The sequence below is a fragment of the Abramis brama genome, assembly GCF_963993115.1.
Source record: "Abramis brama genome assembly, chromosome: 2".
Taxonomy (NCBI): domain Eukaryota; kingdom Metazoa; phylum Chordata; class Actinopteri; order Cypriniformes; family Leuciscidae; genus Abramis; species Abramis brama.
This window is the reverse complement of record NC_139964.1, coordinates 3731344-3750838: the sequence shown is the minus strand read 5'-3', so window position 1 is coordinate 3750838 and position 19495 is coordinate 3731344. Positions and strand designations below refer to the sequence as shown.

Here is a 19495-nt window from a genome sequence, read left to right as displayed (position 1 = left end):
TGGCCACAGGACTTTTCTCAGATGCATCTGACTTTTGTAATAATTATTTATCACAGTCACATGGGCAATAAGGCCTTCAAAACATATCTGGCTTTCAAATTATTTCTACAATTGTTCTACAATTGTTTTCTATAGGATAAAATATTTCATCATTGGCATCCATTTCTAAAACTGTAAAGCATAAATGTACAGATGGTGCCCAACCAGAATGAGACTTTTACCGCCGCCGTTCCCGCGGCGGTAAAATTGGGATGTGTATTTGCTGCCTTTTACCGCTGAGTGGCGCTGTAATCACAGACTTTGAAAAGTGTCAGTTTATTCTCTTTATGACGTAATCTGCCGCGGCAGTAATCTGAGCTGAGGTCACAGATAAATTCAAGATAAATATTGTGGTTAAACGAATTCAAATTCATTAAATTTAAACAAAGTAGACACACGTTAACATTGTGTGCCCAGTTTTTCTATAATTTAGAAAGGCTATGTCAATAGGTTACTTGTCATTTACTTCGTGTTATTTTAATGTGTTTGTAGATTTATTAACTGAAACATAACAGTGAAATAAATTAAAATAATTTACCGTAAAATTAAAACATTTTCAGGACTTGCAGTTACTAACCGATGTTAGTCGGTTTAAGCATTCTTTGTTATATTCAGAATTAAATAGGCTTACATGTTGTTATGATTATCAATTGAATTCTTTAATAAATAATCAACCACAATGCCTATTACTGCCGCAGCAAAAATAAACCAGTCGAATTTCAAAGTCGTTCGCGAAATGACTTAGTCATTAGGCTAAACAAAACAGCAGCAACTGCGGCATTTTAAAAGGTAAGTTTCCTATATGTTTATTTTTTTAAAAAAATAATAAAAAAAACATGACGCAAGATCTTGTAAAAAAAACGGGTTCTAATCCCGAACAAACATGGGCTACTTTTTTATTATTAATGCAGAGAGATTTGATAGTTCTAAAATATTGCTACACCATATTGTTTTTTTCTCCTATAGCCTATATTAAATATTTTATATTTATAAAATAAAATTACCATTCATTTCCATTTTACATTAGGGACAATTTTTATCCAACAGAATGGCTGAATTAACATCTGCATAATAATAATAATAATAAATAAATAAACAGCACAAGGTCTTGTAAAAACACTTTTTTTTTATAATTTTTTCGACACATAATTTCGAGACAGTAAATTGCCAATGTTAAAAAACATAAGCAAATAAAAAAAGAATATAACAAACTTTTAAAACAGAGAAAATAGTAGACCTAGGCTATTCAGACGATAGCTCTGTGGTCAATGCATTAACAATAGCCTCTCAGAGCTTCAAACGATCTGAGATCGAATCTCAGTGTAGCCGACAGTGTTTATGTCTTTCCATTCTTGATGCTTAAATATGCATCTGTTTATTAAAGTCAATCATCTTGTTTAATTATCAATTTACAACATAAATTTGCTACATTCCAGTTGAGCCGCTGCAAAGACGACACATCTGATGAAGGAAGACTGTCAGCCGATTGCACCAGAAAATTAAGATGATGAAGCACTCTTTAATCTGCTAAATTATTTTTTGTGTGTGTGTGTGAATCATTCACGAGATTGAGAAGACATTTTTCAAAACAGATCGAACAAATCAGAAAAATACTTTCAATACAGTATTGCTTTCAATTAAAAAATAAACAATGAAAATGTAAAAGAAAAAGAAAATTAATTAAGTTTGAAAACCCATCGCACATTTCAAGGTATGAATAAAGTGTCGGAACAGTTTATTTATTTAAACAGGGTTGCATCGATAGAGTTTATTCCCTTTGTGATGCAAAATAAGAAACACAATCTTATTCTTGCAACATTTTAAATTTCTATTGTCAAAGAAATTGCAGCTAAATTAAAAAATTAAAACGGTACAAAACGAAAATAGTTCAAAGCAACATAAATTAAGAACAGGCGTTTTTCTTTGCCTCTCTCGCGCTGGATATTTTTTTAGTAAGTTTGGTCTCCCTCACTGCGCGCGGCGGGTCTTTCTCGAAATTAAGCATTTCAGCGTAAAAAAACACCATACAGCTGATAATACTGTATATGTCGCTGTGTGTCATCCACACAAATCACGAAAGAAAAAACTGTAACAAATAGCTTTTGTTCCTTCAAAGATACAACATGCCTTGCTGAATTCACCTTACAATAAAACAAGGTGGGTCGCGAATTAAAGAGCTCTGTATCTGCTAAATTGAAATTGTGTGTGGAAAACCTTTAAATACAATCAATAAAACTACAATATATAATTTAATAAGATATAGGGCCTACTGTACATAGACTATGGACTTTTGGAGATTTTGAGATTAATCCTTAAAAGAACTTTGCCTTTGCCTGCTCATCAGGCTGGCTCCGACACTCTCCATATGAAAGACGGAACATTAACACCTCTGTCCTGCACCCCCACGATAAAGCAACTATTGCCTTCTCCAAACCCCCCACAGGCTAGCTGAGTTTGCAAAACAAAACAAAGAGTTTGCCACTCGTCGTGGTGTGCCAAAACACTTCATTATAAACTTCAATATTTCATTCAAAACAATCTCAAAACGCTTTGTGACATTTTGAAAAGCCGCAGATGCATTACTGCCACTGGAACCATGAACGCAAATACTGGTTCTGATTTTATTGTTTGTCGTTTAAACGTCATACATATATTTTAACAGAACTGCTTTTGAAATTACGATTGGAATTTTTATAGGCTACAGAAGTAAAGTCATTGTATAATATGTGTTCCTTAGTGTAAAATGGAAATGCATGGTGATTTTATTTTGTAAATAGGCTATAAGCAAAAAACTATGTTTTAGAACTAGACAAATCTCTCTGCATCAACAATAGACTATAAAATGCATTAATAGGCTAATATAAAAATATCAGTAGTCCAAGATAGATCGGGATTCGAACCCGTGTCATCTAAATGATCGTAACGTAAGTTCAACCACTCGGCCACGATTCACTCGTTGCGACATGGCCTAACGTTCCAGTGTGTGTTCGCTCACACGAGCGAGAAGCGCTCTTCATTCAAATGAACGCGCCGCCGCGTTTGTCGAACACTATCAACATGCCAGAATAAAACCTGGCTTTAGAACAATGCATAGCGTGAGACATAAGGTGTCTCAACTGTACACAGTCTACCCTATACAGTGTGAATTCGTTACAAGGTTTCATTTAATTAAATTAATGTGCAGCAATTTGTACAAATAGAGTCTATAGGCCTACTATACTGTTGTAGCCATTAAATAATCTCATTAAGTATCATATTTGTTAAAATATTATAATGTTATTTTTTTCCATCCATGTTGAATATGAAAAGTGAACAGCACGAGTAAGATAGGATGCATTATATCGAGAGATGGATATGGAGTGGGTCAGACATTATTTTGACCACTTCATTAAGTTTTGTTTAGTAGAAAACCTTTCTTTAAAGTGAATTTCGTTTTCTATAAATTGTATCTTAATTTTAATCAATTTTTCATCAACCAATTGCCTGTATTTAATAAGTAAGAGAAGCAAATATAACAGACACTAATCATGGAGGCGCCCGCGCGGTCACTTGCATTGCACGTCAGCTGGAGCGCATCTCATCCTCCTAACTTAACGAAACTCAGCGTATGCCTCACACAGACATGAGAAATACATCAAATACACAAAGCTTGAAATGTCTTCAAACGAAATAATTCAAAACGAAAATAAAAAGGCTACTCTCTGATTATGTCTTTATGTGCATTTCTCTCTAGGTGCGTTCACTACAAATATGGCGATCGTCAACTTCATCTTTGCAGTCGACACTGTCAGAAAACACTAGTTTATTGATAAAAATCAATGCACGCATCACCGGATTTACAAATACACATCTTGCTTGTTGCACGCACACATATTATGTCGAAAAAACGAAATATTATGTTGAAATAACATTATTATTAATAATACATCTTTTAGAATATTTGATTAAATGCTGATGGTTGCGCTTGTTCAATTTAATAAAATTAAAACTTTAATTGTGATAATTAAAATAATTGAAAATTAAATATTTAGTGGCCAAGTTTTGCTAATTTATTATATAGGCTATTATATGCTATTGCCTATATTAAGTAGGTCATATTAAGACAAGGCATATATTAAGTTATTTTAGCTGTTATGAGAAAAATAAATCTAACGAAATCTAAAATCTAAATCTAATAAATCTAAAAAAAAAAATCTAACGCCAATTCAACATGCCAGAATAAAACCTGATTTTTGAACAATGTGTAACGCCACTCGGCCTGGTGTGCCAAAACACTAAATTTTAAACTTCAATGTTTAATTCAAAACAATCTCAAAACGCGTTGTGACATTTTTTTAAAGCAGTAGCCTAGCCAATATAGATTAAGGGCATTGAAACCAGGATCTTAACTAAAACGCGTTCCGCGTATTATGCCACACTAGCCTACTCCATGTTTTTTTTTTTTTAAGGACTGCTTTTGAAATCACTATAAATTACTATCCGATTGTATCGCTCACGAGAGCTCTTCATTTATCTAATTCCTCAATAGAATAGTAAAAATATTCAGCGTCATTGCTCCTAATATCGTCTCTATTTTTAACTTTTGATTCTATTTTTTCAGTTCTAAAATTGATTCTATCTTTGGTTCTATTCTGTTGTAGCCTTATAGGCCTATTTATATATATGAAAAATATGCCTATTAGGCTTAGGGTTTTATATTCAACCCACTTACATTTTAAAATACGGCAATTGCTGCTGATTTGCACAATGTCCCTTTGCGCCACCTGGCGGTCATTTCGGGAACGACTTTGAAATGCGGCTGGTTTATTTTCGCCGCGGTGATTTCGCCGCGGCGGCTGGCGCGGCGGTAATAGGCATTCTGGTTGGGCACCATCTGTAAACATAAAAGATGGTGGCGTCCATAAAAAGTGAAGGACTATACAAATGTAAATGAGTCTATATAAGGAGCTGAATGTAGGGAGGGTAAGATCAATTATAAAATACAGTTGTCACTCTAGTTAATAAACTCACTGTGTCAACATAACCAGTACCAAACCTAAACGTATGTGAAGATTCACAACAGTCACTGACCTTTCATTTGCTGGTCATCTGTATCTTTCTGATTTATGCACTGGTAGATCAAATACTGGCAAGACGTGTCTATTATCTGTCTGTTGAAGTGTTGTTTTCTCTGACTTGCTATCAGTTACACTTAAAGGGAAGTTCAACCAGAATGAAAATTCTGTCACCTGCTACCATCAAAATAATAGCATGTAGCAGAAGTAACATCTGGACTTGGATCAATGGGTTTTAGGCAGGTCTGGATCAGTGTTCTCTGTTTGATATGATAAATCACTTTGTGATTTGTTTTATCATAAAAACGCGTTATATGATTTGTTTTATCATTAAAAAGCGTTATATGACCCCTTTAATAAGCAAGACCGTATTGTAAACATTACCAAAAACTCTCAGTTTTGATCACAAACCGATGTTAGCCAGTCGAGTTGAAATGAAAGTAATGACATGAGTATAACAGCAGCTTAAGAACAGTCTAGAGAAAGTTATTATGTGACTTTAACCTGTTACCTGCCTGTGTTTGGTGCTCATTTTATTACTGCCATTTTTCCTATCACATATTTTTGATAGAAACGTTTTGAAATTGGACATTGCATTGCCATGGAAACTGTACTTTAATCATTTTCACCTAATGGGTGGTTTCAGGTTTCATATTACAAAGATTACTGCACTATTTTATAATCAAAACTTATAGAAATCTTGTTGAAAAGGTCTTAGGCTCGAGACTCCATATTGCCATCTGTTTTGTGATAGAAATGATTCTGTGACAGAAATGTATTAATTTGTGAAATGACAATACATCAAAAAACTGTAGACACCCAGTGTCCTCCCACCCAACTCCAATAAGGAACACGTCAACATAGGAAAGAAAACTGCACTTGTTGAATCATTTCATGGGATCTTTGATTTCGAATCTAAATTAACTCATAAATAAGGAGATAAACGCTTGCTAAAATGTAGCATTCAACTTATATTTGCACTTGAAAGAGGATGAGGTTTTGACGTGATTTCAACCCTGATCTTCTGTTTCACTTTTGAGGGTGTGTGGGACATCTGACCTGATGCCCAAACGCGTGAAGTGTGACCTGGAAATATGTGAATATGAGTCAATATCAGGATTATTTAACATTTTTACTCATGTCCCTCTGCCAATAGAACAATACTAACTTTTCTGTCATATTTTAAAGATATAAAAGGTCTCCTCCTCTGATTTGAACATTGCAATTTCGTCTAAATTTTACATCTGTACCTTCAAAATAATCTATTCCGCTCAGCGGATTCTCAAAAACACAGTCATGCTGCAGATGAGAGTTTAGCAACGTAAATTCAAGTACTAACTTACAGTACAAGTTTTTGGTCAAACTCGCAAGTCTACCTAGTCCCAGTACTTTGGGGTTAAACCAATATAAAAAATAAAAAATAACTTTAACAGTACATCAAACACAGTTCCTTTTGAATCTTTACAGAACTGTAACTCATTAAGCTTTAACTTTGTAACTCATAACATGAAACTGAAATTATCCATGTGCTTCTTTTCTAGATTAATATAAATGAGGTTCCCTCATTTAAATATTAAGAAAAATATGTTTACCATTTTTTTCCCCACTTCAGGAATCCCTCAGTGTGTCGCTCACCCAGTGTAAGAAAAACACAGGACAGAAGTTAATCTCATAAGTGAAAATGATTAAGTTTATTGCAGTGCAGCAGTGACAATTACACAAAGCACCTCGAGTCAGACTGAACTAAACTCAAACATTTTATCCAGTTTGTAAAACAGTGTAAACAACCACCCCTAATGTAAATGAATAAATAAGTTCAATCTCCAAGTGACCTGACTGAGCTCAAGCAGTTTCGCAAAGCTGAGAAAGATTCATCAAAGCTGATGCGAGTCATCTGACACTTGTATATGGAGACATTTGTTGAGAAAAGCTGAATAAAGATGACATGATTAAAACCTTTATCTGCATTACTTCTGATCGCACAACTTCATTGGAGTATCACATGGTAAGATGAAAGTTTTTGTGATGCTGTTCTCATTTAACTGTCATTCATTCATGTTCATCTCTAAGTTTAGCATTGCTTCAGCTGTTTAATATTAGGGTGTTTTAACCCCCGCCCGCAGATAAAACACAAGGCCATGCACAGATGTATGTGAGAAATTAATGTACTTATTTTATCTTGAGTGTGCAACTTTAAGTTTTAATCTGACACAGAGACACTGAAGAGTTCACATAAACCCTAAATCCAGCATAGAGGGGTTCCTTGAATGTGGTGTTGAATGTGTGTAAGTGTGTAAATGTGTGTGTGTCAGAGACGCTGTAGAAGGACAGAGTGCCGGCTGACACGTCCACATACACTCCTACTCTAGTAGACATGGGTAAAGGGACACGTATGACCGTTTGCTTTTTATTGTGACGGACAGTGAATCTGTAATCAGAGCAGATCAGACTCCAGGATTTGTCATTGTTTCCAAACTCACTGTCATGCCTTCCTTTCCTGTTGATTCCTTTATACATCAATGACATTCCAGCATTATATCCGCTCCATTCAGCCTCCCAGTAACAGCGTCCAGTCAGACTCTCTCGACACAGAACCTGGTCGCAGTTCTTAAATCTCTCTGGATGATCAGGATACGGCTGATCCTCTAATACATGTGTCACCTTCCTGTTCTCATCAGACAGAATGAGTTGAGTATATGCTGTGTTTGGATCCAGTGTGAGATCAAAGGCATCTGAACACAAGAAGAGAAAAAGATCCAGAATAACAACACAACAATCATTACTTACTTTTACTTTTAAAAAGCATGCAACCGATTACCTTAAAAAAATGAGAAAGCACCACGTCACGTCTAGGACAACTCGAGGTATCGCACACCGGACGCGCACTTTCTCAGTTTATGGCCAGCAATATTGTTATGTTTAAGGACATTATGAAATTAAGATAATGCCTGTACTTTGTTATGATTGTACTGTACAATTAAATACAATAGTTGCTAAGTCTGCAGTCTGAATTCACTTTACCTCAGAGCGTCCGTTAACTGAATGAATTGAGAATATCACCTGAAAATCCGATAGCATGAGCAATTTTCATTCAAGCAGCTCATTTCTGTGAATGAATGTAAAACTAAATGTATACTGCAGCACAGGGTGAAGTCAGTATATACATTAATGACGATTTGAGACAAATAAATGTACATTTAATGTAAAACTATGTAAATGGTGCTCTGTGGCGCGACACGATTTTGAACAAGGTCCTGAGCCGTAGCTGGGCACCGCAGACAGACGCCGAAAGGCGCCGCCGGTGTGTGTACACTCATAGAGAGTAATGTGTTCGAATTTTAAAGACGTGGCGCTGCGCGTCCGGTGTGCGACCCCCTTTAGTGTCCATGTTTCTGAATTTTACAATAGTATGTTGAGTACCAAGGCTTCATAAACTTCATAAGAAGTTTTGCATTACACCACACGCTAGTCCAATTCTTCTTTTGTGGTCCTGTTCTGTAGAGGCGTTCTCACTAATATTTCCTCCCAAGTACACAAATTCTTCTATCTGCTTAAGTTCCTGGTTTTCTATTTGGACGAATACTTTGGTCTTTTCCCGTCCAATATGTTGTACTTCTGTCTTTCCTGTGTTGACCTTCATGCCCATCCTTGTACTCTCCTCTATGATTCTGTTGATCACTATTTGTAGATCATCCTGGTTTTCTGCCAAAGCTGCGATGTCGTCCGTGAATCTGAGGTTGTTGATTATTCATCCATTCATGACTGCTCCTCTTCCTTCACCTCTTCCAGCGCACTTGCCATGATCACCTCTAAAAAGATATTAAAGAGAAGTGGAGACACCATGCAGCCCTGTAGTACTCCTACTATTGTTTCAAACCATTCAGTCACATCAGCACCTATTCTTACGCAGTTGAATGTACCTTTATATAGGCTCTCTAATATTCAGACGACTTTTTCTGGGTATCCTAATCTCCTCATTCCATTCCACAATCCAGCTCTCCACACGCTATCGAATGCCTTTTTATAGTGTAAATAGCATACAAATAAGTCCTTGCTGAAGTCAGTGTACTTCTCAGCTAATTGTCAGAGCATGAATATTTGGTCTATTGTGTTCTGTGATGTTCTGAAGCCCGCCTGTTCTTCGGAGAGGATTTCTTCTGTTTTCTTCTTTATTCTTTCCATAATTATTGTTGTGATGATCTTGCCACTGTGGCATAACAGGCTGATGCCTCTGTAGTTATTGCAATCCAGTTTATCTTTCTTTTTGTATATGGGAATGATGACAGCTTTTTTCCACTCTGTTGGTAACACCTCCTCATCCCAAATTCGTTTACAGAGCTGGAAATAATTTGGAATCCTGTTCCATCTGTACCTGCTTTTATTTACTCTGCTGTAATATTATCGATGCCTGAGGCTTTCCTTGTTTTTTTCCTTTAGCATGTAATCTATCCCAAGAGGGTTTAAAGGAGTCACTTCTTGGCTCTCGTTAAGAGGATCGTCTGCTTGTTGAGTCGATATAGCTGGGATTTTAATCCAGGTGTATGTTTGTTGTTCTTCCATGTTGGGGTTTCTTAGTCGATGTCGATGGTTTGAAGGGCGGCTGACTAGACCTCTGCCTCTTCCTGTTCTGATTTAGCCATCGGCATCTTCTCTTGTTTGCCGACGTTTCCAGAGGAGATGGACGTGGATGTACTGGACTCCTCCTCCAAGTTCAAACTTGACTTAGTATAGCTACAATTTTTGTGTTTTGCTCACTGAATGTTGAAGTCTGTTTGTGGCTCAAGCATGGTCAATTGCAAGATATTGTCATAAATATGGAGGTATAAATGTAGAGATTATATCAACACAATTAAAAGTTTCAAAGGGTGTTTATGACATAAGTCTAAGCAATAACATTTTAAAAGATCATTATTCAACATGAAGGGAAGTAATAAATATGTTGCTCTTTCTTGTTGCAATTCTGCATCAATAGGAAGAGAATTTCAATAATTTAAATTAAGTTCGAAGTGCCCAACCAAAGGGAACAATAATTACCATAATGGGGATTTCAAACAAAAACATTTTAGGAAAATCAATATTAATTTAAAGTTTTCTGAGTAACCAATGCATAGTATGTGAATAGTACAGATTACTAGATTTTTACAGTTAAGACATTTAGTAAAGTTAAGTAAAAAGTGTTAGAACAACTATTGGATTTTACAGTGTAGACGTGTGTGTGTGTGTGTGTGTGTGTGTGTGTGTGTAGACGTACACTTTCGTAGTCCTGCTGTCATCATGACCTCTCCTGCATGATTTACACTATAAACACACAATCACACATTAATGTAGATATCTATCATGCACACACGTTTAGTATTTCGGTATTAGTGTGTGTCATACTTGAGTATCTGCAGTGAGCAGTTTGGATCCTTCAGTTTGTCATTGAGTAGCTGGACTCCTGATTCTCCTGGGTGATTGTAGCTCAGATCCAGCTCTCTCAGATGTGAGGGGTTTAAACTCAGAGCTGAAGACACATAACCACAGCCTTCGTCTGTCACCATACAGCCAGACAACCTACAGACAAACACACAGTGTCAGATCGTCCCAACCAGCTGCATACATCATACATATTTCAGTGATGTCACACTAAGGAGCCCCGTACACACTGAAACCTCCTTGGACCGAGGTAGCACTCCTTGTGTATATTAAACATCAAACATGGATAAGAAGAGAGTAATTGCAGATGTTTATAATCAGATATTTTATCACAAATCCCTCAAGTTCCATAAGGAGACCCATAAAAGCATCCATTCTGGTGAAGTAACCCATAGCAGATGTGTTGAGAATGACATGCGTGTTCTTAGTTTCACACTATTCAACTGCAGTTGTGAGTGATTGGCATTTTTTTTTTTTTTTTTATTAAAATAAATTTAAAAAAAAGAATAAAAAAATGTATTTATTTTATTTTTTGATTAAGGTTATGGTACCACACTCATTCATGCTAGTGTAAAACCATCAACACAAGACACTTCCACTTTCTGCCATGTTTTGTTTTAATCAGAAAAAGTTAGCAATAAATCAATAATAATAATAATAATAATAATAATAAACATTTATTTGTATAGCACTTTTCATACAGTTCCATAAGGAGACCCATAAAAGCATCCATTCTGGTGAAGTAACCCATAGCAGATGTGTTGAGAATGACATGCGTGTTCTTAGTTTCACACTATTCAACTGCAGTTGTGAGTGATTGGCATTTTTTTTTTTTTTTTTATTAAAATAAATTTAAAAAAAAGAATAAAAAAATGTATTTATTTTATTTTTTGATTAAGGTTATGGTACCACACTCATTCATGCTAGTGTAAAACCATCAACACAAGACACTTCCACTTTCTGCCATGTTTTGTTTTAATCAGAAAAAGTTAGCAATAAATCAATAATAATAATAATAATAATAATAATAATAAACATTTATTTGTATAGCACTTTTCATACATGGAATGCAACTCAAAGTGCTTCACAAGCATAAAAACAAATAATGGGAATACAATTTAATACAATATTATTGTAAAAATATTTGAAAACAATGAAAGGTTCACAAAGGTTGTGTCAGGAAACACAAACTTGCAGGAGTAGTGAGAAACAATAACAAATGCTTATTCAAAAAGGTAAATGGCAAATTAAGTATATCGCAGGTATACTTAAGATGACGTCATCAACGCGAGAAGCTTGCTGGTAAAACACTGCTTGGATCATCCAGCAAAACCTAACAAATAGTATGATTCTTTGGTGCATTTGATCAGCGGTTTGCCTCTGCTGTGTGCCTAAAGGTGTTTGCTGCCATTGAGGACACAGTAAGCAAACAGATTGATGCACTTTTCCAGGATTATGGCTTTATTCGTAAAATTAGTCAATTATTGGTTGATTCCTTGATTGAACCTATTAAACAAGCTATTACTACCTCTATCGCCGAATCTGTAAAAGACTCACTGAAATATGAATTGCAAGACACGGTTGACAAAGTGATCGATCTACAAAACAAATACAATGAAATTGAGGACATCTTGGATGAGCAAGAACAGTACTCCAGGCGAAACTGTCTTGTCCTCTATGGTGTCCCGGAGAATGACCGTGAAAATACAAGTAATGTGATTATGAACATTATGAAATCCAATCTTAATATTGATGTGAAGCCTGGAGACATCGACAGGTGTCACCGTTTGGGATCCAGATTTGGGAGGGAAAGACCAAGAGGGATCATAGTCAAGTTTTCTAATTACAATATTAGAGACATGGTCTACAGGACAAAAAAACGACTAAAGGGATCAACACCAAAGATGTACATCATGGAGAGCTTAACTGCGAAGCGGGCCAAACTACTGGACGATCTGCGGAAAAAGTATAAGGACAAACTTGCAGCCAACTGGACTCAGGACGGACGCCTGTATTTACTGACCAAATCAGATCAGAGGCACGTCTTAAATAAGCTGTCTGATGTCAAAAAAACTGTGTCTATAATCCTAGACTGTGTAACGATTAGTTGACTATAAACTATGTGAGTAAATATGTGACCAGTCACGGAAAGTAGGGACACAAGTCGGTTCTGGGGCATTTTGAGTTATTCACATATTCTGAAAGTGTAGTATTCAAGCTTTCCAACGATGTGTAACACATGGAAATCTGATAATATTTGGAGAAGTTGTGGCCATTTGAAGGTAGGAACTCAAAAAAACTGAAATGGTAGAAATCTGCTTCTAAAGATTGGCAAGTTCTCACGCTTCTGGGAATGACAATAGGGCTCATTTACATCTCATTTAGATAAGTCATACCCCCTGTAAAGCTCCCCCGTCTCCCCCTCCCCCCTGAATGTACCAATTCTACAAATTCTCTAAATAAAACATCTCCAGTTAACTGGCAGAGCATTCATTTCGTTCGTTTTTTAAATAAGATACTAGCGCTGAAATGTGTTTTTTTTTTTTAATCAAGTGATCAAAGTGCTCGTTGCCGCTGCGATCAGTGGCGCAGATACAGTGTTTACTCGTGTGGCTCGCGCACACACTGCATTGTCTTCACTCGACGCGCGCTTCAATCCGTTGCGGATACTCTCTATTTGTTCTGTTGAAATAACAAAATAATTCAAACGTTTGCGTGTCCCTGCTTGATATACAACCACTGATGAACATAATCGTTTTGAAGAGAGAAAAAAAACTATACGAGAAAAAAAAAACTTATACCAGGGCGGATTTGAACTCTCAACCTCTGACACGGCTGGCGAACGCTCTACCACTGTACCATTCATTAAACAACAAATTAAACCCCATGTAAGCTACTATTTAAATCGATTGCTGGACATCGTAATGTTATTGGCGTCCATCTTCATTGAATTTTGAAATCAGATAGAGCTGGCCCGAGCGCTGCATAATAAGTAGCCACGCCGGCAATTCAGTATGGAAATACACACCGACAATGACACGCCCCTACTGCGTGCTAGAATCTCCGAAAAACAAGACGATTTCAACATCAAAATGTACGCTTTTAAATATACCAATACTGCTATCTCAAACATGGAGAGGCTTCTTCGTGATCTCAACTTACAGATTCTGCAAAAAAACGAAAATCACCAATTTTGAAAAAAACCCGCTTCTTTCTCATTTTGCTCGAAAGTTGTGCTGCCGACTTGTGTCCCTGGTTTCCGTGACGGGTCACATATATATCTTTGTACTGACTTGTTGGCTCTGATCCAGCAAAAGTCATAGTTGAGTCTCTTTTTTTTTTTTTTTGGGCGGGGTTGGAAGTTTGTGGAAGTTAGTGGGTTTGGGTTAACTGAATATAGACTAAACATTGTAGATTGATAAATCAATTTTATTCAGTGATAAAAGGGTAAACTTGTTATTTACCATCGAGAGATGGATTTTATAGGTTCTATATGGGGTTTAAAATGTTCTACAATTTACACTATGGGATCTCAACCATTTTTTAATATAGATATTACATGGGGTTTGATGAATTAATTACCTTTAGGAATCATGAAGTGCTTGACCAACATTGCTTTGAAAAACTCATATGTAAATGTGTCTTGCCTGAAAATTTAGTAGAGTTTGATAAACTTCCTTTTTCTTTATTACATCTTAACACGAGAAGCCTAATAAAGCATCATAATGACTTACTATCTCTCTTAGCTAGATCATAAGCTATAGATCATAAGTTTAATATTATCGGATGTAGTGAAACCTGGATAAATGAGCGGTCATATCTGAACACACTCAACATGGACGGCTATGTGCTGTATAATAAAAATAGAACAAGCAGACCGGGTGGGGGCGTGTGCTTATATGCCAACATACAGCAGAGTGTAACTGTTCGGGATGACCTGCTTTTGGATGATGGGTTATCAGATTCCTTATTTATTGAAATACATAATGAAAATATGAAAAGTATAATTGTTGGAATAGTCTATCGACCTCCTGACTCTGACTTAAATTGTTTCTTGACCAAACTGGATGAAATATTAAGTAGCATCAATTACATGAATAAACATTGTTTTATTCTTGGCGATTTTAACATCAACTTAGCTAAAGATGACGGTGCGAAAAATGATTTCTTAAATTGTTTGTATTCTTCAAAATTTTTTCCAACTATAAGCTCATATACGAGAGTAACAGAAACAACTAAGTCCACCATTTTGTAATATTATTACAAATATAAATGTACATTTTGACTCAGGTGTAATTATGTCAGATATCACAGATCATTTTCCAGTTGTACTTTTCATAGACCTGGATACTAAGACCAGGCAACAACAAAAGAAGATATTACCTCTTAAAAAAAGCATAAAAGTATTAACAGGAAAATATTTAGATAAATTGCTTGATAATCTTAGGCATAAAACATGGGATTCTGTATTTACCTGGAATACTCCGGAAGAAGCCTATAGTGCTTTTATCAATGAATTAACCAACAGTATTAATATCACTATACCGGAAAAAATTGTTAAAGGAGATACAAGCAATCAAAATACTTGGCTTAAAAAGGGAATCCTAAAATCAATTAAAAGGAAAAATAAGCTTTACAAATGCTACATTAAAAATCCAACTAATGACAATAAAGTAAAATATTCTACATTTACAAATAGACTCACAAAGTTAATACGAATAAGGAAGCGGAATTACTACACTGATTTAATTAAGGCTTCTCGTGGTGATCAAAAGCGATGCTGGAGAGTACTAAATACTGTGCTCAGCCGGGATCAAAAAGCAACTGTCCTTCCAGAAATTAATGTCAAACATAATGATAATCACTATCTCAATGATGACGATCTTGCCAAAGGTTTTAACAACTATTTCATCTCTATAGGCGAAACTCTTTCGAAATCCATAAATCCTCCAGGGGGAGCTTCATACCAACAATATTTAAAAGGGAATTATTTACCTACCGACAAAATGGAAGTTTTGAAAATTATTATGAATATGAAAAGCTCTTATACTGCTGGCGTGGATGATATATGTAGCAAAATTGTTAAATCTATTGCAATTGAAATTCTAGATCCACTTGTCTATTGTATAAACCTATCTTTATCTCATGGTGTAGTACCAAAAATGACAAAAATTGCAAAAGTTATACCTATTTATAAATCTGGTGATAAAAATAACTTACAAAACTATCGACCTATATCCATTTTGCCTACTTTTTCCAAGGTGCTTGAGAGGGTTGTGTACAATAGACTTAGCGGTTACCTGGATAAAATGAATATACTCATTCCATCTCAATATGGATTTAGGAAAAAGAGCTCTACTTGTTTGGCAATTCTGGATCTCATCGAGAAAATTAATGACGCTATAGATAATGGTGAGACTGGTATTGGTGTATTTTTAGATTTATCAAAAGCCTTCGACACCATTGATTTAGAAATTTTAATTGGGAAACTGCAAAACTATAGTGTCAGAGGGAAGGCACTCAGCTGGTTCAAAAGCTACCTAACTGAAAGGGAGCAATTTGTCCAAATAAACAGTAGTTATTCAGAATGCACAGATATTGTTTGTGGAGTCCCCCAGGGCTCCATATTAGGTCCACTTCTTTTTATTTTGTATGTAAATGACATTATAAGTTAAACATGCATCAAATATTTTTCATCAGGTTGTTTTTGCAGATGACACTAATCTTTTTTTGTCTCATAAAAATCTTGATATTTTACAAAAGCTTGTTAATGAGGAATTAGTTAAAGTAGAAAGTTGGTTTAAATACAATAAATTATCTGTAAATGTATCTAAAACCAAATTTATTATATTTCGTTCAAATAGAAGTCGGACAAACATTGAAAGTATACAAATCAAAATACATAATAAAGTAATTGAAAGAGTAGAGAACATCAAAATCTTAGGAATTTATTTGGATGAGTCCTTAAACTTTAAACAACATATAGAGTTTTTAACAAAGGAATTGTCAAAATATGTTGGTTTGTTCTATAAATTAAGATATGATCTTCCTTTTGATGCTCTTCTAACATTGTACCGGTCACTTTTTGAATCACATCTAAATTATTGTAATATTATATGGTGTAACACATATCCAAGCCATCTTGAAAAATTGGAGACTCTACAGAAGAAAGTTATACGTGTTATATCATGGGCAAATTATGATGCTCCCTCTGGTCCGCTTTTCTATAGGTATAAGCTTTTGAAGCTCGCTGAGTGCAATAGTTTTCAAAATGCTTGTATTATGTATAATGTAGTTCATAAATTGCATCCAACACTTTGCCATCTCATTCCAGTAACCTTGTGTATGCATGACCATAACACTAGAAGGAGAACTCTATTACGAGGGAAAAAGCGCAAGATGAAGTGTACTAGTTTTAGTATAGCATGTAAGGGTCCTGGGATCTGGAATGAGATTGACAATTCTATAAAGGAACTACCTTCTCTTGATATATTTAAAAAGCATTTTAAACATAAATTGTTACAACATTATGCTTGATAGACGCCACAAGGCTGAAGGTTTCATATTTTATTGACTTATCTGATTTTCTTTTTTGTGATGTTTGAATACCCCTATTATTGGCTTTGTTTGAGGGATGGATGAGATGTGTGATGTATGCTGACTGGTGGGAGGATATTTTGTGGTGAATGGTGTTGTTGTTGGTGTAGATGGGTATTGGGTGGGTGGATTAATATTTGTTGTTCTGTGAATAAAACAATAAAACAAAACAACAACCATGACTTTCACATCAATGATTCGTTGAGTAACTTGAATTAAAGGGGGGGTGAAATGCTCATTTTCACTCAATCTCCTGTTAATCTTGAGTACCTATAGAGTAATATTGCATCCTTCATATCTCCAAAAAGTCTTTTGTTTTATTATATTTTTAATTGCAAGATTGGCTGTACCGAGTCTTTCCGGAAAAAAACGAGCGGCTGGGGGCGGGCCGTGTGGGCGAAGCTAAAGCTGTGCTAACGCGCCGAGCTAACAACACACAGAGACATTTGTTCAACAGTTTTACTCACCGTTCCAACGCACGACCGCGAACCTTTATCATTGTGACTGCTCGATCCTTAAGCATTAGACGATCTGGGCTTTGTTTATAAAACAATCATCGTCGAAATGCAGGGAACAACAGTCTTACACAACTCCGTTTGCTCAGGAAAACAAACTCCATCCACGGGTTCCTTAACGCTGGGTTCTTTGGGAATCTGTGCAGGGTTATCTTGCCCTGGCAACCAAAAACACACTTCTTTGGTGACATTGACTTCCCAAAAGCCGGGCAGGGCGCTTTGATGGCAAACTGCTTTCACTCTCTCGCTCTGGTTTACGAGTGCGCGCGCGCCCGCGCCCGCGATCTTACCGGAGAAGTGCCCTTAGGACCCATATAAGGAAATTCCGCCCTCTCTTACGTCAGACAGAGCCATACTCGAAAAAAACTTTCCGAAACTTGTGACAAACCGGAAGGACAATTTTTGGAACAAAAATACTCCTTCAAACGTACAACTTAACTTTTGAAACTTTGACCATGTTTAGCATGGGAATCCAACTCTTTAACAGTGTAAAAAACTCAGTATGCATGAAACAGTAATTCACCCCCCCTTTAAGGATGTTTCTTCTTACAGGGAATCGGAGAGCACACTCATAGAACTGGAGACATGAGGAGACTGGCTGGAGTGGAGACGAGGAGAACAGGTAGGATTCTAAGGGAAAACAACACGTAGGTAGGTATCTCAGGTAAGATTATCATCCAATGTAGGGTGAGTCCTAGTTGAGACCAGACAATCGCCGTAACTTGGTAGCGGTGTTCAACTAGATTTCGAGAGCACATGAGGATGTTGTCAATTTAAACCAATACAAACTTGTGAAGAAACTCTTGAAGTACTTCGTGCATGAAATCTTGGAAGACTGAAGGAGCGTCGACCAGGCCATACGACCTAACGTAGTACTGAAAGTGGCCTGTAGGTGTCACAAAAGCTATTTTTCACTCATCTCCATCGCAAATCCTGATTAGATATGCGCTACGGAAGTCACACATTAATGTATGACTTTGTAAAGATGGTGGCGCCACAGAGTTGTTCTAGGGCTGCCGGGATGAGAGGAAGTGGACATATGAGTTTTATGGTGATCTTGTTAAAGGGATACTTCACTTTAAAATGAAAATTCTGTCATCATTTACTCACCCTCAAGTTGTTTCAAACCTGTATGAAATTCTTTCTTCTGCTGCACAGAAAGATAGATATTCTGAAGAATGTCAGTAACCAAACAGTTAACTGGAACCATTGACTTCCATAGTAGGAAAAAAAAGTACTATGGAAGTCAATGGTTCCAGTTAACTGTTTGGTTACTGACATTCTTCAAAATATCTTCCTATGTGTTCAGCAGAAGAAAGAAATTCATACAGGTTTGAAACAACTTGAGGGTGAGTAAATGATGACAGAATTTTCATTTTAAAGTGAAGTATCCCTTTAAGGGAACGATAATCAATAGAGGGCTGAAAGCCTCCTTCCTTCTTTGCCACAAAGAAAAATCTGGATGCAGCAGGGGATGTTGATGGTCGAATGTAGCCCTGTAGGAGAGCTTCGTTTAATAATGCGGTTTCAGTCAAAATCAAAACCTGACTGTTATTTCTTCTGAATATTATATTAATCTAAAAATTGACACAACTTTTTCTAAAATCTTCATTAAAAATAAAATGTTAGAAATTGGTCTGTAGTTATTAAGGAGAGAACAATCTAGGTTTCTTATCTTTAGTAGTGGCTTCATATTTGAAAGCATTAAGAAAGATGCCTGTTTCCAGGGAACAATTAACTGTATCAAGGACGTAGTATATCAAACAGTGCAAATTCTCTTTTAAAAAATACTGTTGGTATAGGGTCAAGATATTTAAAAACACTGCAACTAAATATAAAAACGTGTTGCTCTTTCTTTGAAGAAAAACAAAGCTT

The 19495-nt window shown here is 36.0% G+C and overlaps 1 protein-coding gene across 1 annotated transcript in view; it reads right to left on the bottom strand.

Moving 5' to 3' along the window:
- Positions 1-6765: 6765 nt before the first annotated feature.
- The window catches only part of LOC311077446 (NACHT, LRR and PYD domains-containing protein 3-like), a 31027-nt gene continuing 18297 nt past the window's right edge, over positions 6766-19495 (bottom strand). The window contains exons 8-10 of the mRNA XM_084105945.1: positions 10473-10646; positions 10345-10391; positions 6766-7825 (exon numbers count right to left, since the gene is read on the bottom strand). Coding sequence (XP_083962071.1) covers positions 7287-7825; positions 10345-10391; positions 10473-10646 — 760 coding nt within the window. The 3' untranslated portion in view covers positions 6766-7286. The remainder of the gene's footprint in view (positions 7826-10344; positions 10392-10472; positions 10647-19495) is intronic.